General features: G+C 42.1%; 2 protein-coding genes and 1 long non-coding RNA gene across 6 annotated transcripts; 2 read left to right on the top strand and 1 right to left on the bottom strand.

The window, feature by feature from the left end:
* Window positions 1-3,979: 3,979 nt before the first annotated feature.
* LOC104006765 (putative olfactory receptor 1F12P) lies at window positions 3,980-4,926 on the top strand. The gene is given in 2 exon segments (XM_054686656.1): window positions 3,980-4,295; window positions 4,298-4,926. Coding segments are annotated over 2 exon segments (939 nt in total). The 3' UTR covers window positions 4,921-4,926.
* Window positions 4,927-9,134: 4,208 nt separating this feature from the next.
* On the bottom strand, window positions 9,135-11,053 carry LOC129144395 (uncharacterized). Its single transcript, XR_008548798.2, has 2 exons — window positions 10,967-11,053; window positions 9,135-9,312 (listed from the first exon to the last, which is right to left on the bottom strand). It is a non-coding gene; the product is annotated as an uncharacterized LOC129144395 (long non-coding RNA).
* Window positions 11,054-11,127: 74 nt separating this feature from the next.
* Window positions 11,128-19,908, top strand: ZNF165 (zinc finger protein 165). Of its 4 annotated transcripts, none has more exons than XM_009450710.5 (4): window positions 11,128-11,311; window positions 15,835-16,245; window positions 16,526-16,664; window positions 18,921-19,908. In XM_009450710.5, the coding sequence occupies exons 2-4, from the start codon at window positions 15,835-15,837 to the stop codon at window positions 19,826-19,828; spliced, it is 1,458 nt and encodes a 485-aa protein (XP_009448985.1). In that variant the 5' UTR covers window positions 11,128-11,311; the 3' UTR covers window positions 19,829-19,908. The 4 variants fall into 4 exon arrangements, with proteins under 4 accessions (XP_009448985.1, XP_003311172.1, XP_003311174.1 ...); XM_003311124.6 differs by having other exon boundaries at window positions 11,307-11,871; XM_003311126.6 differs by lacking the exon at window positions 11,128-11,311 and adding an exon at window positions 11,450-11,799.
* The last annotated feature ends 197 nt before the right edge of the window (window positions 19,909-20,105 follow it).

Below are 20,105 nucleotides of genomic sequence, written 5' to 3' on the forward strand. Positions count from 1 at the left end.
GAAGATACTTGTGTCTTCAGAACTGAGATTAGAAAGAATCCAATTTGGTAGAGAAGAAAGTCAAAGGTGCAAAGGTGGGAGGAAAAATAAATAAGTGAAAATCTCTTTAGATGGTCAAAGATATTAAGCAATGAGTCATAGTTGAAGCAGCATTCTGTGACTCTTTTCCCTTTTTCTATAAATCTACTTATTCTTCCCTCTCTGCAGGCAGGTTTCCTCTTTTATTCAGCCTACAGAGCACAAAGTGACCATAGCTCAAATCTTTAAATTTCATGCCTCCACTGTTCAAGAGATAACCCAATTTTACTTGGCTATTCCCCATCTCCCTCAAAGTCCCCTGAGTGAAAGGGCAGAGACTTTTATGAAAGTAGGGAGAAGACGACAGGAGCTGTTTTCTGTTGGAAATCTGTCTTTTAAGCAGAAGTGAAGGATCCACACACTAAAAGTGGTTACTGTCAAGGTAGAGAGGAATTCCACAACCTATATGCAAAATGGAAAAAGGTATTGGCACTTTGGGCTCCAGAGAACAAAGGGCTGCCTGTCAAAAGCAGCTCTGAGAGGATCAATGCCCTGACCTTAGCATCTCTTTCATTAAAATAGGCACTGGCAGAGCAGTAGTAATGAGCAGTCTAGATCAGAGGATCTCCATTCACCAGGGAGAGGGCAGAAAGTTCATTTGAAAACTTTCTGGGGACTCTAAATAGAAATTATGGAAAATGATAAAAACAGAGATTTCTGTGGTACCCAACATGAGATATAAAGGTAAAGGAGGACACAGTGAGATAAAAACCTTCCAGAAAGAACTTTTAATATTTTAATTCCTTTGTTTCCTGCAAAACTCAGTTTGTCCTCCTCTTCATCTATGTCCCCTTGATATTCCATAGTGAAAACCCTGTCTCCTGCCATCTCCATAGTTGTTAAAGAACATTGATTAAACTAATGCTATGTGGCTGGAGTTGTGCCAAGTGGTATGATACAACTATAACTCGTGTTTCCTGAAACTAGTCAGCCTGAAGACCAGGTATAAACAGGAGGCTGTTATTTTATCTACCATGATACGTACTGGAGCCTATGAAAAACTGCTTTAATTATTTCTGGGAGTTCCCAGGAAATTCCCACATGAGCTCCATATTCACCAGAGTCTAAAATGCCAAAGCCTTCTTCCATTTTGCATAGAAGTGTATAGAATGCCTCTCTTTCATTCTTTTATTTTCACGCTTTATTATTCAATGGAAAAGTCATCCAACGGAGTCCTTCAGTTCTCACCACCAGACTCTCCAACCCTTTGGCTTAGACACATAACAGTGGGGCTGGATAGAGAACCAGTCATAGAGTTGCATGTAGTGGTGTCTCACATCCCTTGGCATGCAGCTCATTCCATCCAAAAAATCAGTCTGACTTCATAGGCAACTATAAATCATTGTTCATAAAACTGGGTTTTCCTACATAACTATGAATAAGATTCAATACATGTGCTTTCCAAAACACTACAAGAAAGAATCATGAAAAAAAGCCAAAACAACTATATACTATACGGCCTAGGACAAAAATTATTATAAAATGTACATTGAGAGTACATATTTCAGAAGACATTTTCTGAGTCTTTAATAAGTATATTCATTCATTCATTCAACAAACACATACCGAGTACTGCAACCTTGGCCTCCTGGGTTCAAGCAATTCTCCTGCCTCAGCCTCCCAAGTAGATGGGATTACAGGCACGTGCCACCACGCACAGCTAATTTTTGTATTTTTAGTAGAGATGGGGTTTTGCCACTTTGACCAGGCTGGTCTGGAACTCCTGGCCTCATGCGATTCTCCTGCCTCAGCCTCCCAAAGTGGTGGGATTCCAGGCATGAGCCACCTGCCCCTGGCTGTATGCCAGACATTCTACACATGCAGTAATTTTTTTAAAAGACAAATTTTCTGTTCTTATGAACTTTACATTTTACTGATTACAAGTTAAAAATTAAAAGAGATATTTGTGGGGGAGGACAAGAAAATTTCAGATAATGATTAGTGATATGAAGACAAAAACAGGGCAATGTTATAAAGAATGTCTTGAGGGAAGCTTTAGATAGGGTGGTCAGGGAATTCCAAAATGAGAAAAAACATGTAGACATAAAATTTCAGTGTGTCAGAAAATTCTAAGGGTTACAAATTAATCATAGCAAGAGATGGCTAGAGAGGTAAGAAAGAGATCATGGGGCCAAGCACGGTGGCTCACGCTGTAATCCCAACACTTTGGGAGGCCAAGGCAGGTGGATCACCTGAGGTCAGGAGTTCGAGACCAGCCTGGCCAACATGGAGAAACCCTGTCTCTATTAAAAATATAAAAATTAGCCAGGCATGGTGGCATGCACCTGTAGCGGGAGGAATCATGAAAAACCTTGTATGCCATGATAAGGGATTTGGAATTTGGTTTGAAGGCAATTAAAAACTATTAGAATGTTTTAAGAAATAAAGTGGAGAAGTTTTTTTGTAGAAGGATAATTCTGGATTGTAAGGGAAAACTCTGTGGGAAAGAAAACCCATTAGAAATTCATTGCAATTTGTGGGGCACATGGCTCATGCCTGTAATCTCACCACTTTGGGAGGCTGAGGCAGGAGAATCACATGAGGCCAGGAGTTCCAGACCAGCCTGGCCAAAGTGGCAAAACCCCATCTCTACTAAAAATACAAAAATTAGCTGTGCGTGGTGGCACGTGCCTGTAATCCCATCTACTTGGGAGGCTGAGGCAGGAGAATTGCTTGAACCCAGGAGGCCAAGGTTGCAGTAAGCAGAGATTGCACCACTGCGTTCCAGCTTGGGTGACAGAACAAGACTGTGTCTCAAAAAAAGAAAAAGAAAAAAAGAAAGAAATTCATTGCAATTATCTAGATAAGAGATGGTGGTGAGAGTCTGACTTGATCACTCAGCCCACAAGTGACGAGGTCTGGTTTCAATGTAGGCTAACTTCAGAGTTCACATTCTCCACCATCTTTTCTCCCTCTTACAGGGTCCTCCGTTCTTCTGAAACCATCCCCTTTGTGTACACGAATGTCTTCTTAATTATTTTCCATGATAATATTTTTCCTCTACAACCTGATTCCAAGATTCTCAGGTCAAGAACTCTGTCTTCTGTTACTTTGTGTTTTCTGCAACTCCCAGAAATGCAAGACTCAAAGTAATAATATACTTTATATACATGAGCCCCTTCTTTGTAGTTATAGTTAAAATATTACAAAAATATTAAGAGAATCTTTTAAATCTGCCTCCCTGTTTTCACATAACTTTTTCTCTGTGTTCTTTAGTTTTATCTACATATATTATGTAACTTCGGATGTTACATAACTTTTTAACTTATTTGTAAATATTTTCCTATATTGTTCACAGTTCATGTAAACTACTTTTGGAGGCTTAACTTTTTATACTTGTCAAGCAAATTAACATATTTTTCTTTTGAATCTTGAATAAATAATATCATTTGTTTTCATTTTATTATTCCTAAATGGTAGGTGTCTGCCTGGTTTTCAAGCAGGGGGGTTCATATAGTGTTGGAAAAATATTTGGAAAAATTCTTCATTTAAATCTCATTTTATGACATAAAGTCATTTAGTATGTCACTCATTGATGCATTTCAACACACAGCAGTCAGTCATATACAAGGCAGAACATGCAAGAGTTGGTGACAACATCACAAGTAGGAAAAGAATCTCTGCTTACTGAGGGGAGATATATACAGATCGCATGGACATCTTGGATAAGGTGAGGTTCCAGTAAGACAGGATATATGTAAAGACAACTGATGAGGTAGGACATACCTAAGGTTCAGTGAGGTTTGAGAGAGAGCATCAGAGAGAAGGTAGGATGGCCTAAAGAAAGAACATTTAGTAAGTGGTACTAGACTAGGTGAATATATAAAAAATAACAAGGGACATTTTTTTTACTGGCAAAAATATTTCATTCTCTGGGTCTTCATGCAGATATATTCAAGCAATGGAAGGGAAAAATCAAACCAATATCTCTGAATTTCTCCTCCTGGGCTTCTCAAGTTGGCAACAACAGCAGGTGCTACTCTTTGCACTTTTCCTGTGTCTCTATTTAACAGGGCTGTTTGGAAACTTACTCATCTTGCTGGCCATTGGCTCGGATCACTGCCTTCACACACTCATGTATTTCTTCCTTGCCAATCTGTCCTTGGTAGACCTCTGCCTTCCCTCAGCCACAGTCCCCAAGATGCTACTGAACATCCAAACCCAAACCCAAACCATCTCCTATCCCGGCTGCCTGGCTCAGATGTATTTCTGTATGATGTTGCCAATATGGACAATTTTCTTCTCACAGTGATGGCATATGACCGTTACGTGGCCATCTGTCACCCTTTACATTACTCCACCATTATGGCCCTGCGCCTCTGTGCCTCTCTGGTAGCTGCACCTTGGGTCATTGCCATTTTGAACCCTCTCTTGCACACTCTTATGATGGCCCATCTGCACTTCTGCTCTGATAATGTTATCCACCATTTCTTCTGTGATATCAACTCTCTCCTCCCTCTGTCCTGTTCCAACACCAGTCTTAATCAGTTGAGTGTTCTGGCTACGGTGGGGCTGATCTTTGTGGTACCTTCAGTGTGTATCCTGGTATCCTATATCCTCATTGTTTCTGCTGTGATGAAAGTCCCTTCTGCCCAAGGAAAACTCAAGGCTTTCTCTATCTGTGGATCTCACCTTGCCTTGGTCATTCTTTTCTATGGAGCAATCACAGGGGTCTATATGAGCCCCTTATCCAATCACTCTACTGAAAAAGACTCAGCCGCATCAGTCATTTTTATGGTTGTAGCACCTGTGTTGAATCCATTCATTTACAGTTTAAGAAACAATAAACTGAAGGGGACTTTAAAAAAGACCCTAAGCCAAAGAAAAATCTTCTCCCAGTGATTTATACAGGCTGCAGGGAGTTCAACAGGAGTCATATTTTAATATCATTTTCATTCTCATCATAATTGCAAAGCTGTTATTAAATATCTAATTAGACTTATTACTAACCTAAGTTTACTACAAACTCTAGGAGTAACATAATCTTATTATTAATTTGAGCTCCCTAAGATATTATTGATGTGGGCAACTATTTATATATAAAGTCCCTAAAAATCACAATAAAAATATGAAATAAACATTTGAATGTATCACTAAGACATCACATGCAGCTCAGATAAATATGTGAATATACCACACAGAGCACAAAATGGAGCATTTTCCCAGGACCGCTCTCCTCCCAGAGTGGACTTGAGTAGGTAGCCATGTTGTCGTGCATAAAAAACACTGTAGAATAAAATTACTATGTAATGAAAGATTCGAATCATAGCTGCAATGTGAAGTCAAAGAGAGAGGATATTGGTGAGGGCTTACAAGGTCAAATACAGCTTCAGGAAAAAGATGACAGTTAATCTGGGTCCTGAACATGGGTACGTTTTACATACGAATGATAACAATATTCAAAACACACAAGGAAGGTTTGTGGGTAAGAGGTAGCATGGTATGATAGTATGAATAAACAATTGAAAAAATTAACCTGAATGTAGTAGAGTCTATATTAGAGACTGATGAGAGTGAGGGATAGAGTTATTTCTCATTCTGATGTTTTGCACCTATGCACATTTTATGATTATATTGTATATATTTCCTACAATTTGTCTGTATTCCCACGTGTAAAAAGTGAAATTTATGTCTACATCTATATCTATACAAATCTTCATGCTAGTCTTCCAAGAATTGTCTGGCGTACTATTAATGTCATTTTAATGCTTAAAATTCTGTATTTGTCATTTACTCTGGACTATGCATAAAGTTATCTATATGTAGACTATATCTGTAATGAAAGCTTATGCCTTTGTGGCTTTTGATTTGGAGCTCGTATCTGATTTAACTGGCTGTTTTGTGTGTCTACAATGTCTCCCAGAGCCCTGAAAAGGTGCATTTTTTCATATGCTGTATATCCCAATTTTAAGTCATACAATCCAAAATATCTCTTCAAACTTGGTAAAAAATATTTTCAACCATTTTATATGATATAATAATTTACAGGGAGAAGCAGAGATTTAAAAGATAGCGATAGAGTTGGGTAGTTGAAAAATTGCTGGAAGGGTTGGAGAACTAGACTGAGAGGCCCACAGCCAAAACAACATACAGAACCATCTCAGGGGCTGACCAACAAAGTTATTGTCACTGAACACTGGGTCTCACAGCTTGTGCCACTGACACTGCCTGCCCTGGATGTTGGATGCCTATGCTAGCTTGATGCCACTGCTGATACACAAATTGGACATTTTTGCCACTGCCACCACTACTAGAGAGATTTTCCACTGCTTCTAGTTCTTTGTACCACCTATCCTTGATTCAAATTGCAGGAAGGCTGTATTTGATTAGTCAAACAGAACACATGCCCTTGCCCTAAGTACAAGGAAGACCAAGAAAGAGAATATCTCCAATTTTCACCTCTACTGAACACCATGCTGTGCCTCCCAGATCCCCTTTCAGGACTGAAGAATGCATTTCTCCAGTTGCTGGGAGTGTTGTGGCTAGTAGCCTTTTCAGACAGTCCTCACTCTCAGCCCCTCTCCAGAAACTGCCCTCAGCTGGAAAGAACCACTTGGCCCAAGGTCATGACCCCACCATAGGATAAGCTTCAACCAGATACTGGTCTCTTGACCATAAAGCCTGGGCAGGGAACATTGAGATGGGACCTGGGGTGGAAAGTGCCACCAAACTGGATTGGTATCCTTATTCCCCTGAGGCAGGAGGCCACTATCTTTCTGGACCTGACCCTCACTTTCCTTTTCAATGAAGGGTCTGGGGAGGCACAATGGCAGTGGGCAGGCAGTGCCCCCATACCAATGGGAACCAAAGTGACACCAGTACGGTGTCATCCACCCCTATCACTGTAGAGTCTACGACTCCTCCCACACTGGGCAGAGGGTCTGGTACAGCTCTCCTGGAAGATTCCCAAGGAAACCAAAATTATTGTAGCAAGGCAGAGTTAATACCAGCTTTATTATGCCAGAGGGTGGGAGACGCCCTATGTGTTTCTAATAAGTTTTTGTCATTTCACTGTTAGCTTGAGTTGCCTTCTCCTTTTGCTGTTATATCATTCCCACTGGCACCTGGAAATCCTTCCAAAATGTTTTCCTGGCCTGGGGCCATCACATAGCCCATCTGCATGGCCAACCTAACTGCTGAGTGTTTGGTCTTATGCCCTTGAATAGCCATGTAGGAACTCCATGGTGGACTGAGCCACTACTGGGTAAAGACTGGATCTCTGTACAAACTTGGATAACCGGACAATGCATATAAATAGGTACCCTAGATTCCTCTAACACCACACATGCAAATGTGAGTGATTGAGATAGGACATTGAACAACTACAGACAAAATTTAAGTTTTTCCCTAAACATGTCCCATAGGAGGCAACCATCAAAGTGAAAACCGCCCTGAAGAGCACCAGGTTCTGGCAATGGAGATCATACTGGCAAATGTGGGATGGCTTTCTTTAGCTCATCCTTACAGCAAGGATGCTCTCTTGAGTTGCATAGATCTGTTGGGAACAACATAATCACTCTAAAGACATTCAGGTAATACCTAAGGTATTCTCCTAGTACCTAGATTTCCTCCCAATTGCCCAATGCCAACACACCATTATCCTTAAGGTCACAGATTGATTTGTCACAAACAGTCTTGTAGGCCAGGAATATACTGAATTGCCCCAGATGGCACCCAGTGGCTCTCTGCTACTAACCTCCAGCCCTGGCTTCCCCTGGGGTGGCTTGGATGACTCCAGAATTTCTGGCACCATTCCTGTATCCCTCAATGAGTCCATCTGGAGAGGTCAGTGGAGTAGACCTGTTTTTTCTTGGTGGGATTACTTATTGACTATATTTGTGCCTCCAGGAGGTTCTTCTGATACTGTGTAGAAGCTGGAAGCCCTTCAGAGATTTGTCTCCACAGCTTTGAACAACACCAAACATGGTATGGAGGCCTTGAACATTGAAACAGCTGCAACGAAAAAAGTGGTCTACAAAACCAAATGGCCCTAGAGATGCTGACATCTGTGCAAGGGGGAACCTGTGCCCTTTACAAAAGTGAACATTGTGTGTATATTCTAGACAAAGAAGCTGAAGTTAATCAATCCGTCCTTCACTCACGAAAGCAATTATAGCTTACTGACCACATAGGGTATGCCTGGTGGTCTACACAAAGTCATGTTTTCCAGGATGGGGTCCTTGGTGGAAAGCTCTGCTAGGAAGCCTTTTGGAAAATGTGATTTTAGATTTTGTCAGGTGCACTTGTATTTACTGTTAGTGTAGGTTTTGTTTGCAGTGTTTCATAAAGCCAGGGGAAAGAAATTGCCGATGATCCCACCCTTTCTGACCAGCTCAGGGAACATATAGGAAGAGATGGGCATGTGAGATTCTAAGAGCCAGTCAGGAAAATGGATTGCAGGATCTCTGACTGGAAATCACAGAGCCTTGACTATTCTGTGACTGAAAATCAGAGTGCCTTGACCTCTCTGTGACCTAGCCAGCTGCAGATTTTTTCCCAGCATGCTTGAACCCAAACTTGGGTCTTGAACATTCCCAGGCACTGATAAAGGTATCTAAGTTGTCACTGAAAACACTGAAAGAAACTAGCTCTGGCCCTGAGCCAAATTCTTTAAACCCTTATATAAACTCCATACCCTGACCCCCTCACTGCAGACATATCTAGGTAGAATGTCCCTTTTCTCTCACCACCCATGGGGAGGATTCCTGCAACACTATGTAAGTTCCCTTAATAAATGCTTTGGACAGATCACCTTGGCACATAGTGCTCCTTTCTTTGGAATCCCAACCAGCCCCAACTAGGACGGTTTTGGGCACTCCCTTGTGTGAACTCCCCTGCCACCACTTTTGGGGGACAAAACAGTACATATCTAATAGAATCATCTTGTTAAAAAGCAAGGGAACAACAAATACAAAATTTGTGATAGTGTTTCCTTGGATGAGAGGTAGTATAGAGAGGGACTAGAAAAAGAGTAGTATTAAATCTAAGTTGTTGTCAATCTATAGTTCTTATAGACTAGGTAATGGATTAAAAAATGTTCACACTTTAAGGCCATGCATGGACCAATGACAGCCAGTGGTTTTAATTAATACCATTTTGAATATCTGAGTTCCACTGGGGTAAGGGGATGAATCAAACAAGGCCTCAGAAGAAAAGTTGCCTGGGAATGCAGGAAGGTTTTGCAGAGATGAAGTTTCAGTTGCAACCCTGCTGCGTGGGCTTCAATTTCACCACCTGAGATTTAAATAGAGGCAGGAGTCACTCAGGCTAGAGTGCAGTGGTGCAATCACAGCTCACTATTGCAGCCACCACCTCCTGGGCTCAGGCGATCCTCCCACCTCAGCCTCCTGAGTAGCTGGGAGTACAAGTGCATTCCACAACCCCCGACTAATTTTTTTTTTTTAATTTTTGTAGAGACGAGGTCCCAACTATGTTGCCCAGGCTGGTCTCGAACTCCTGAGTTCAATTAATCCTCCTGCCTTTGCCTCCCAAAGCGGGGAATTAGAAAAGTGAGCCAACATGCCCGGCCCACTAGTGTTAAAAAATAAAAACAAAAGCAATAATCTGACAGATAGAGCCAGGGAGGGCTATGAAGAGACACTTCTCAGGCTTGTATGCCTCATAAGAAAACTATCACATATGACTGCAAAACCCATCTTACACCAAAAATACCTCTGCAAGGACATCCGCCCAGCAACTGTTTGTCTAACCTCAGACTGGTGTCATCCTCGTTACCGATCTTTGTAGTCAAGAATAATGATTTCAAAACAATTAAATAATCCTCCCCATTCTTCCTTTAAAAACCTTTGTCTTCCTTTACCTCCCTGAATAGAAACATAGTTTACTCTGGCACGTCTATTCTTATTGCAATTTCCTATTCCCGAATAAACTTTTTTTTTTTTTTGAGATGGATCCTTGCTCTGTCGCCCAGGCTGGAGTGCAGTGGCGTGATCTCAGCTCACTGCAACCTTCACCTCCTGGGTTCAAGCGATTCTTCTGTCTCAGCCTCCCAAGTAGCTGGGACTACAGGCGCCCACCACCACACCCAGCTAATTTTTATATTTTTAGTACAGACGGGGTTTCACCATGTTGGCCAGGCTGGCCTTGAACTCCTTGTTAAATACAGTGAGTTCTAAATTTCTCTTCAAAGAATCAGTATGTCAGTATGTTCAATTCTTTGTTCTCCATTTTAAACTTTAACTTCCTCGTTTTCCTCGTCTCCTTGCCTCTAGTTTCAGTAAACAACCTTTTCCACCAGTTCTAATCAGTAGTTCACATCTGTTCCCCTGGTGACCTGCTCCGTCCTGAGTCACCCCTGGTCACCTGCTCTGACCTGAGTCACCTTTAGTCACCTGTTCCGTAACCGTCCTTCCCACTGAAACTGCTCACCCTACCACTCCGGCTCATACCCCTGCTCTCTTTAAAATAGCCAATCGGAATTAACTTAGACTGTGCGGTCCAACCCTAGCCAGTAGGGGAATGACACAGCACTAGGGACTACCTGCGTCAGGGATAAGAACCCCTTCCCCTCCCTTGTTCAGGTGTGCTCTCGCCATTGCTCCATCCGTGAGACGCACCCTTCTATAGAAGTAAATTGCTTTGCTGAGAAAATGTGTGCTCGAGTGTGTATCTTTTTTTTCTTCTTCTTTTTCTGAGACTGAGTCTCTGTCACCCAAGCTGGAGTGCAGTGGCGCGGTCTCGGCTCACTGCAAGCTCCGCCTCCCGGGTTCAAGCGATTCTCCTGCCTCAGCCTCCCGAGCACCTGGAACTACAGGCGCGTGCCACCACGCCCGGCAATTTTTTTTTTTTTTTTTTTTTTTTTTTTTTTTGTATTTTTAGTAGACACAGGGTGTCACCGCGTAAACCAGGATAGTCTCGATCTCCTGACCTCGTGATCCGCCCGTCTCGGCCTCCCAAAGTGCTGGGACTGCAGGCGTGAGCCACCGCGCCCGGCCAACGTCATTTTCTTTTCAGGAGTCCCTTCTGTTATTTAGCAAGACACACTACTACAATGGAGAAAAAAGATGCCCCCTCCTTCAAGCCCTGAGATCTTCAGGACTTTGGCGAAAAGTCTGCGCCCGAAGAGACCCAGGAAGGATTCTTGGAATCGTAGTCCAAAGGCATCCCGCTTTCTGCGCAGACTCACAAGTCCCTGTGGACGGAATTCTTGAAGTGTAGCGCCGCTCAGTCCTTCCACCGGAAGTGTCCGATCGGAATCAGCCCTGTCCGAGAGGTGAGTCCGGGTTTGGGGATCCAGATGTCCAGCCCCGTGTCCCCCTCCAAACATCCAGTCCCTCTCATATTGCCTTTGAAATTAGCAGCCTCTGGGTGACCAGACCTTGGCCCTCAGAGGAATCCCGGAGAAAGGTAGAACCAGCTTCGGCGTTGGGAAGGCAGGCGCGCTTACGCATTTAGTGAGGGTTTGGCGGTCGCCATAGTTACCGCCGCCGCTCGTGACGTCATAGTGGAGCGCTGAGGGCGTGGTGGCGTGGGGTGGGGGCTGTCCTGCTGATCCTGAATTTGGGGTCACTGGTAAGAGGAGTTGCCCATTCCAGCCAGGTGGAACGGGGAGGGGTGCCACATGTCTCAAATCTGCCATTGTCTGCGAAAAGAAACTGCTGCGAGGACCATCCCCAATCCCCTGCTTCCCTTGGGAAGAGTAACCGCCGTTTTGTAGGACACTTGGGGACAACCCCGCTTGTCCTGAAATTTATTGACACGGTAAATAGTATTTCCTGTGTGCCGAAGATGCAGTGAAACCAACACTGACCCCCTGCCCTTGAGAAACACAAGGTACTATGGGAGCCTTTACCAGCATGCCCCTTGAAGTCTCTGTTCTGCTTTGTGGTCTCTACCGGATTTCCCCTGACTGTCTCCCTCTCCACCAGCAAAACTCTCACCCGTCTTCCCCTCCCGCAACATGCCCACCAAGACATGTTCATCCATCAGGAACCCTGCTCTTTAACCTCCAACTTTCTCATCATAATTAATTACTCGTTCCTCTCTGTTCTCCTAGCGTTTGTTCACACATCTGCTTACCCATTTTTGTAAGTCCTCCTAACACAATATTATAAGGCACTAGATGCTCAATCAATATTTATTAGTTTAAAGCTACCAACTTTAGGGGGACTCGGTTTTAAATAGATGAGAAGTGATAAAACACCTGGAGATAGTACTGTCAGCTGAGATAACATGTCATAGAACCAGCTGCTCAGCATAATTGAAATTTCATTCGGATTATATGGGTCTACTTTACACCCATCTTACTATGGTAAATGAGATCATGCTCATTAAGCATTAGGACACTACTTGGTTAGCACATCTAGGAAACATAACCAGAAATATCAAAGAAATGGCCCAGTAAAATATAAGGGATTGAGACTCTCTGGTTAATATACCATGGAACTAACCCCCCTTTTTTTTCTTTATCATTGATAAATTTTGTTCTTACTTATACTCACTCAAATTGTTTGTTTTCCAAGGTTCAGTCTGAACCTTGTGATATTTATTTCATACTCTTGGAGAATTAATACTGATACATATCTTCAACTACCCTTTTCATGAATCTTGTCTGCCGAGACAAGCTCGGTCATGGAGACCCTAACCCAGTGGCGCTAGAGGAATTAAAGACACACACAGAAATATAGAGTGTGGAGTGGGAAATGAGGGGTCTCACAGCCTTCAGAGCTGAGAGCCTTGAACAGAGATTTACCCACTTATTTATTGACAGCAAGCCAGTGATAAGATTTACTGAAAGTATTCCTTACGGGAAATAAAGGGATGGGCCGAAATAAAGGGATGGGCTCTGGCTAGTTATCTGCAGCATGAACATGTCCTTAAGGCACAGATCGCTCATGCTATTGTTTTCTGCCCTGGGTGGGCCAGGTGTTCCTTGCCCTCATTCCGGTAAACTGACAACCTTCCAGCGTGGGCGTCAAGGCCATCATGAGCATGTCACAGTGCTGCAGAGATTTTGTTTATGGCCAGTTTTGGGGCCAGTTTATGGCCAGATTTGGGGGCCTGTTCCCAACACTTGTCAAAATCTGTCTTCCCATTCCAAATTCTTTTCCATTATTGAAATATCATTGGTTCTGTTGGAAATATTTTTCCAAGTAGATGTCTTATTATCATCTTAAATACAGATCACCCAAAACAGAAGTCATCTGAAACTTTCCTAATTTTTCCTTTCAATCATAAATATGAAGCCTTAAGAACAATTAATAATGCATGATCGTTAACCTCATGGAACAGCAATCAGTTGATGAAAAAACAGCCAAACAACTAAAAATAATACAAGGACTTATATATTCATATATGTATGTGTTAGGAATTGTAAGAACTCAGACTAGAGTTGAGCAATTTCTTAACAGAGGCAGTAGAATTCTTAGTCACACCAGCCATCACACCCTGCAAGTTGATCTCACCATCAGTCTGCTGCTCATTCCTACTTCCTCAACTCTGTTCCTTTCCTTTCCTTTCCTTTCTGAATCTTTCTCATACTTTATTGTCCAATTTAAGCCCCATGTTAAATACAGTGAGTTCTAAATTTCTCTTCAAAGAATCAGTATGTCAGTATGTTCAGTTCTTTGTTCTCCACTTTAAAGTTTAACCTCGTCTCCTTGCCCCTAGTTTCAGTAAACAACCTTTTCCACCAGTTCCAATCAGTAGTTCACATCTATTCCCCTGGTCACCTGCTCTGTCCTGAGTCACCCCGGTCACCTGCTCTGACCTGCATCACCTTTAATCGCCTGTTCTGTAACCGTCCTTCCCACTGAAACTGCTCACCCCGCCACTCTGGTTCATACCCCTGCTTTCTTTAAAACAGCCAGTTGGAATTAGCTTAGACTGTGCAGTCCAACCCTAGCCAATAGGGGAACAACATAGCAGTAGGGACTACCTGCGTCAGAGATAAGAACCCCTTCCTCTCCCTTGATCAGGTGTGCTCTCACCATTGCTCCATCTGCGAGACACACCTTTCTATAGAAGCAAAATTGCCTTGATGAGAAAATTCATGTTCGAGTGCTATTTCTTTTGCTGCACCGAAAATTTATTTCTAATACCCACCACCTCTAGGAAATACCTTCTACCATTCACAGTCTCTTCCCACCTCAGGACCGTTAGAACATTCAGTATCTCCACCATAAACTCATTTTATACTTCAACATTCAACATTTAACAAACATGTACAACGTATATGTCATGTGAAACGTTTTCTCATTTAAATCTTTTGTATCCATGCTTTATAATTTCTTCCCAACTAGTTCTTCCCGCTGAATTTATTTCTTTCTCTCCCGCATCCTAGTCAAATCTTTTCTATTCTTCAAACTCAAAGACTTTTTGTTTAATCCATTAAGCTGTATATTAGAATACAGATTTTCCAGGCATATACTATACTGACCAAGTTACCATCTCTAGGAGCAGGCCCCTAGTCTGCATCTCCAGAGGTAGGGCCCAAGAACCTGTTTCTACCAAAGATCCCATATGATGATTAGGCAGCAAGCCCAGTGTCATATTCAGACTTTCTTGTAAACCATTGCTGTACAACTTCTAGCCCAATGCTTTGCTTGTGATAAGATTCTTAATAAAATGTGTGTTATTGCATCAGTCAGTAGTCAACTTAGTGAAATGTTTAGTAAAAGAACCTCAGGCCGGGCACGGTGGCTCACACCTGTAATCCCAGCAATTTGGGAGGCTGAGATGGGCAGTGGGCAGATCACCAGGTCAGGAGTTTGAGACCAGCTTGGCCAACATGGTGAAACCACATCTCTACTAAAAATACAAAAAATTAGCCAGGTGTGGCAGTGTGCATCTGAAATCCTAGCTACTCAGGAGGCTGAGGAAGGAGAATCACTTGAACCTGGGAGGCGGAGGTTGCAGTGAGCCGAGATCGCGCCATTGCACTCCAGCCTGGGTGATAGAGTAAGACTCCCTCTCAAAAAACAAAAAAAAGAACCTCATACTTGCATGAATACAGTGGCCTCTATCTTTTCATATTGCCACCCACCCTAGAAATGAAGAACATATTCATCTCCACAGTGTTCAGCAGGTCATTCTGCTCAGAAGAATTGACTCCTCTTCAGTGACTCCCCAGTGCCTAAAAGATAAACTCCAAATTCATGAACTTCACAGTTGATGTTTTCTACAGTAACATCTCCAAGCTTTGCCTCTATAATTTTCTTATACAAACCTACTAAACGTTTTGCTTTCCCTCTTCTGTATTCCTACTCTTACCCAATTGTTCAGACTGTTTCTCTGTTCGTAATTTCCTATTTCTTTCCCTCCCGCATCCTAGTCAAATCTTTTCTATTCTTCAGAATTTCATGTTTTCATTAAGCTTCCCTTGACCATTGCAACCATCTGTATTTTTCTCATCTCCTATTTTATGAAGCACTTCCATCATTTTTCTTTTTTATCCTTATTTTCTCTGTGACTTTTAAAATTTAATAACATGTACATTGTTAATATTTAGCATTACATTTAAGTTTATTGTTTCTAATTTATCTTATTTTTAAATTTAAAAATTAAGCTATCTTGAAGTAGAAATCATTAACAGTTGTATTCTAGAAACCAAGTATGTCAGTGCTTTTGCATATAATAAATGCCCAGTAAATTTTTGTGTAATGGAGAATGACGATTTTTATTATGTGGTCTTTCATCTTCTTAGACAGTAATAGTAATTTTTGATCCCTCAGGAGGACTCTTGAAACTAAAGAAGACCCTTTCCAAAGCAGTTCTGATAATATATTCTATCCACAGATGGCTACAGAACCAAAGAAAGCTGCAGCCCAGAACTCTCCAGAGGATGAAGGACTTCTGATAGTGAAGATAGAAGAGGAAGAATTTATCCACAGGCAGGACACTTGCTTACAGAGAAGTGAACTCCTTAAGCAGGAGCTCTGCAGGCAGCTTTTTAGGCAGTTCTGCTACCAGGATTCTCCTGGACCTCGCGAGGCACTGAGCCGGCTCCGGGAGCTCTGCTGTCAGTGGCTGAAGCCAGAGATCCATACCAAGGAACAGATTCTGGAACTGCTGGTGCTAGAGCAGTTCCTGACCATCCTGCCAGGAGATTTGCAGGCCTGGGTACATGAACATTACCCAGAGAGTGGAGAGGAGGCAGTGACCATACTAGAAGATTTGGAGAGAGGCACTGATGAAGCAGTACTCCAGGTGCACAGGGGATGGGAGATCTAAGACCTCCATAATGGATAAAGTTCCACAGTGGGAGGAGAGGCCCAAGATTGCATATCTAGCTTGCAGGAGCTGTTGGTTCAGTGTGCATTTATGTCTCCTTTCCTGTCTGTTTGATTCCACACTACATTTTACAATTAAATCAGACTCGATTCTTCCTTACCCAGTTTTGCGTTTCTATGGGAGTTCCTCTTTGTTGTTAGAAGACATTTAACACAGGGATTCTTTTATAAGCCCAAATGTACTTTATTTTTCTCAGGTTCAAGCCCATGAACATGGACAAGAAATATTCCAGAAAAAAGTGTCACCTCCTGGACCAGCACTTAATGTCAAGTTACAGCCAGTGGAGACCAAGGCCCATTTTGATTCATCAGAACCCCAGCTCCTATGGGACTGTGGTAAGGGGCAGAATGCCATATAGTGCACATCACTAAAGAAACAGGGGAATGAATCTCCCTCCACAAACTAGTCTTGGTAACTGTAGATGGTCCTTTCCTTTATTACCCAATGAAAAGAGAGAACTTGTGGCCAGGTGCGGTGGCTCACTCCTGTAATCCCAGCACTTTGGGAGGCCAAGGCAGGTGGATCACGAGGTCAGGAGATCAAGACCATCCTGGCTAACATGGTGAAACCCCATCTCTACTAAAAATACAAAAAATTAGCCGTAGCACCTGTAGTCCCAGCTACTCGGAAGGCTGAGGCAGGAGAATGGCGTGAACCTGGGAGGCGGAGCTTGCAGTGAGCTGAGATCGCGCCACTGCACTCCAGCCTGGGCGACAGAGCAAGACTCCATCTCATAAAGGAAAAAAAAAAAAGGGAGAGAGAACTTGTTTTCCTGTGAGTCTTTGGCCAATTGTGGGGGAAAAGATAATTTTGTTCCTTATCCAGAATATTTCCAAAACACAGAACATTTTTATGATATGACCAAATTAAAGGAAATAAAAGTGAATGAGTTGAGAAAATATCATGAAAAGAGAAAAGAAGGAAAAGAAAAAGAAATACATGGACAGAAGCAAAACATGTTCATAGAGAAGTACATATAATGATCAAGAGAAACAGATACATGATGATATACTGAGAAATAGTATATAATTCACAAGTAACATAGACCGTGATCCATATTTTTCCTGTTATGCTCTTGGTCTTATAAAGCTCTTTTACACTTTTATAGAAAGTTAGCTATAGTTCTAGAGACTACTTCCACAGAATACTCATCTCTGTTCTAAAACTCATCTATTTAAAAGATTCATAGATGCAGTATCACTTAAGGTGTGAATTGTCCCTATAGTAAACCCAAGAATAACTTACCGTTAATTTTTTTGTTTGTTTGTTTTGTTTTGTTTTGTTTTTCCTGACACAGAGTCTTGCTCTGTCACCCAGGCTGGAGTGCAGTGGCGTGATCTCAGCTCACTGCAACGTCCACCTCCTGGGTTCAAGCAATTATCCTGCCTCAGCCTCCCGAGTAGCTGAGATTACATGTGCCTGCCACCATGCCCGGCTAATTTTTGTATTTTTAGTAGAGACGGGGTTTCACCATGTTGGCCAGGCTGGTCTCAAACTCCTGACTTCGTGATCTGCCCGCCTTGGCCTCCCAGAGTGCTGGGATTACAGACATGAGCCACGGCACCTGGCCACAATTAATTTTTAATAAATTTCTACATATTCTGCCTTCAGTTTTGTTCTGGAAACATCTCCATCTGTCGTATATAAAATTGTAAATTTCCCTCACCCCATGAACAGCACTCCCTAACCCTCTTTCCTGCCCTAGCGTATTGTAGACAAAGGACAGCTTATAATAAAGAAGGGCAGTTCAATTCCAGCACAGTATAGAGTGGGATTTGTGAAGACTGGATCATAAATGGATCTTGGAAACCAGGCTTGGGAATTTAGACTTGAACAAAAAAAGAGAGAGAGAGATTCAAGGTTTTTGAGTAGGGTATGAAAGGATGGCAGTGTTTAATGACCATTAGTCTAGTAAGGATCTTTAGGATAACTAGGAAGAAGAAAAGTGCAGAGTCAAAACAGCAAGGACGCAGTTAAAGTCTAGATAGGAAATGGTAAGGTTCGAGACTATGGCAATGGTAGCAGAAATGTAAAGGAAGGGATTTATACAAGGGACACTTAGTGGACAGTGATGACAGAATTTAGAAGACTGATTAACCATGGAATATGAGGAAGAAATAGACAATAGGTGGATGGAAGTTTTCTCACACATACTTCACAGTCACTTATAGCTTTACTTTTCTCTCTTGTGTTCTCATCTGCTTTCTTTGAGGTAGTGCCTCCATTTTCCCTCTAGAAATGTATCATAGACCCAAGGTTCCCAAGATCTGCTGCAGTCAACATTGTAGAGTTCCTTCTCCGTACTCTATCTCCCCCTATCTCTTGAGTTCTTGCTGATGACAATCCTCCCAATCTTTTCTAATATATATGCTTCACGTCTGATTCCTCTCTCTGCCAACCACTGCAGGCATTACTTGCTCTTACCAATGTTTCTTTCGTTCCTATCATCCTCTTTCATTCTATCATTCCTCTCATGTGAAAGGTCATATATTAAAGTGGGCATATCAATATGTAACTATCTTGAGCATGCTATAAAATTTTCTTTTCGTGCAGAAAACAGGTAATATTTCCCACTTTCTTTTTTATTTTAGATAATGAGAGTGAAAACAGTAGATCCATGCCAAAGCTGGAAATTTTTGAAAAAATTGAATCACAGAGAATTATATCTGGAAGAATCTCAGGATACATATCAGAAGCATCTGGTGAGTCTCAAGACATCTGTAAGTCTGCAGGCAGGGTAAAGAGACAATGGGAAAAAGAATCAGGGGAGTCTCAGAGACTCTCATCTGCCCAGGATGAAGGTTTTGGTAAAATCCTCACCCACAAAAATACAGTCAGAGGTGAAATAATAAGCCACGATGGATGTGAGAGGAGATTAAATCTGAACTCAAATGAATTCACACACCAGAAATCTTGTAAACATGGTACCTGTGACCAGAGCTTCAAATGGAACTCAGATTTTATTAACCATCAAATAATTTATGCTGGAGAAAAAAATCACCAATATGGAAAATCTTTCAAGAGCCCAAAACTTGCTAAACATGCAGCAGTTTTCAGTGGAGATAAAACTCATCAGTGTAATGAATGTGGGAAAGCTTTCAGGCACAGCTCAAAACTTGCTAGGCATCAGAGAATCCACACTGGAGAGAGACGCTATGAATGTAATGAATGTGGGAAAAGCTTTGCAGAGAGCTCAGATCTTACTAGACATCGGCGAATTCACACTGGGGAAAGACCCTTTGGTTGCAAAGAATGTGGGAGAGCATTCAACCTGAACTCACATCTTATCAGGCATCAGAGAATTCACACCAGAGAGAAACCCTACGAGTGTAGTGAATGTGGGAAAACCTTCCGAGTGAGCTCACATCTTATTCGACACTTTAGAATTCACACTGGAGAAAAACCCTATGAATGCAGTGAGTGTGGAAGAGCCTTCAGTCAGAGCTCAAACCTTAGTCAACACCAGAGAATTCACATGAGGGAAAACCTAGTAATGTAAGGAACTTAAATTTGTAAGTAAATGCTGAGGAAATGGCACAATATGAAAAATATTAAATAAAAAATAAATATTGGGCAAGATGGAAGACTGAAAGACCAGTTTCTGGTGTTCATCTGTGTGTATGTGCTTTCTGTGAGACTGGGGATGTACCCCTTCTTTCATTGACTACTAAAGTCAAACCAAAAGAGCTACATTTAGGGGGGCTAATAGGGTAGTCTATGGCAGTGCAGTGTAGAGAAATAGAGACTGTCTGGGGAAATAATCATGATTACAGTGT

Source organism: Pan troglodytes, chromosome 5 (assembly GCF_028858775.2).
Source record: "Pan troglodytes isolate AG18354 chromosome 5, NHGRI_mPanTro3-v2.0_pri, whole genome shotgun sequence".
In the NCBI taxonomy this organism is placed as follows: Eukaryota; Metazoa; Chordata; class Mammalia; order Primates; family Hominidae; genus Pan; species Pan troglodytes.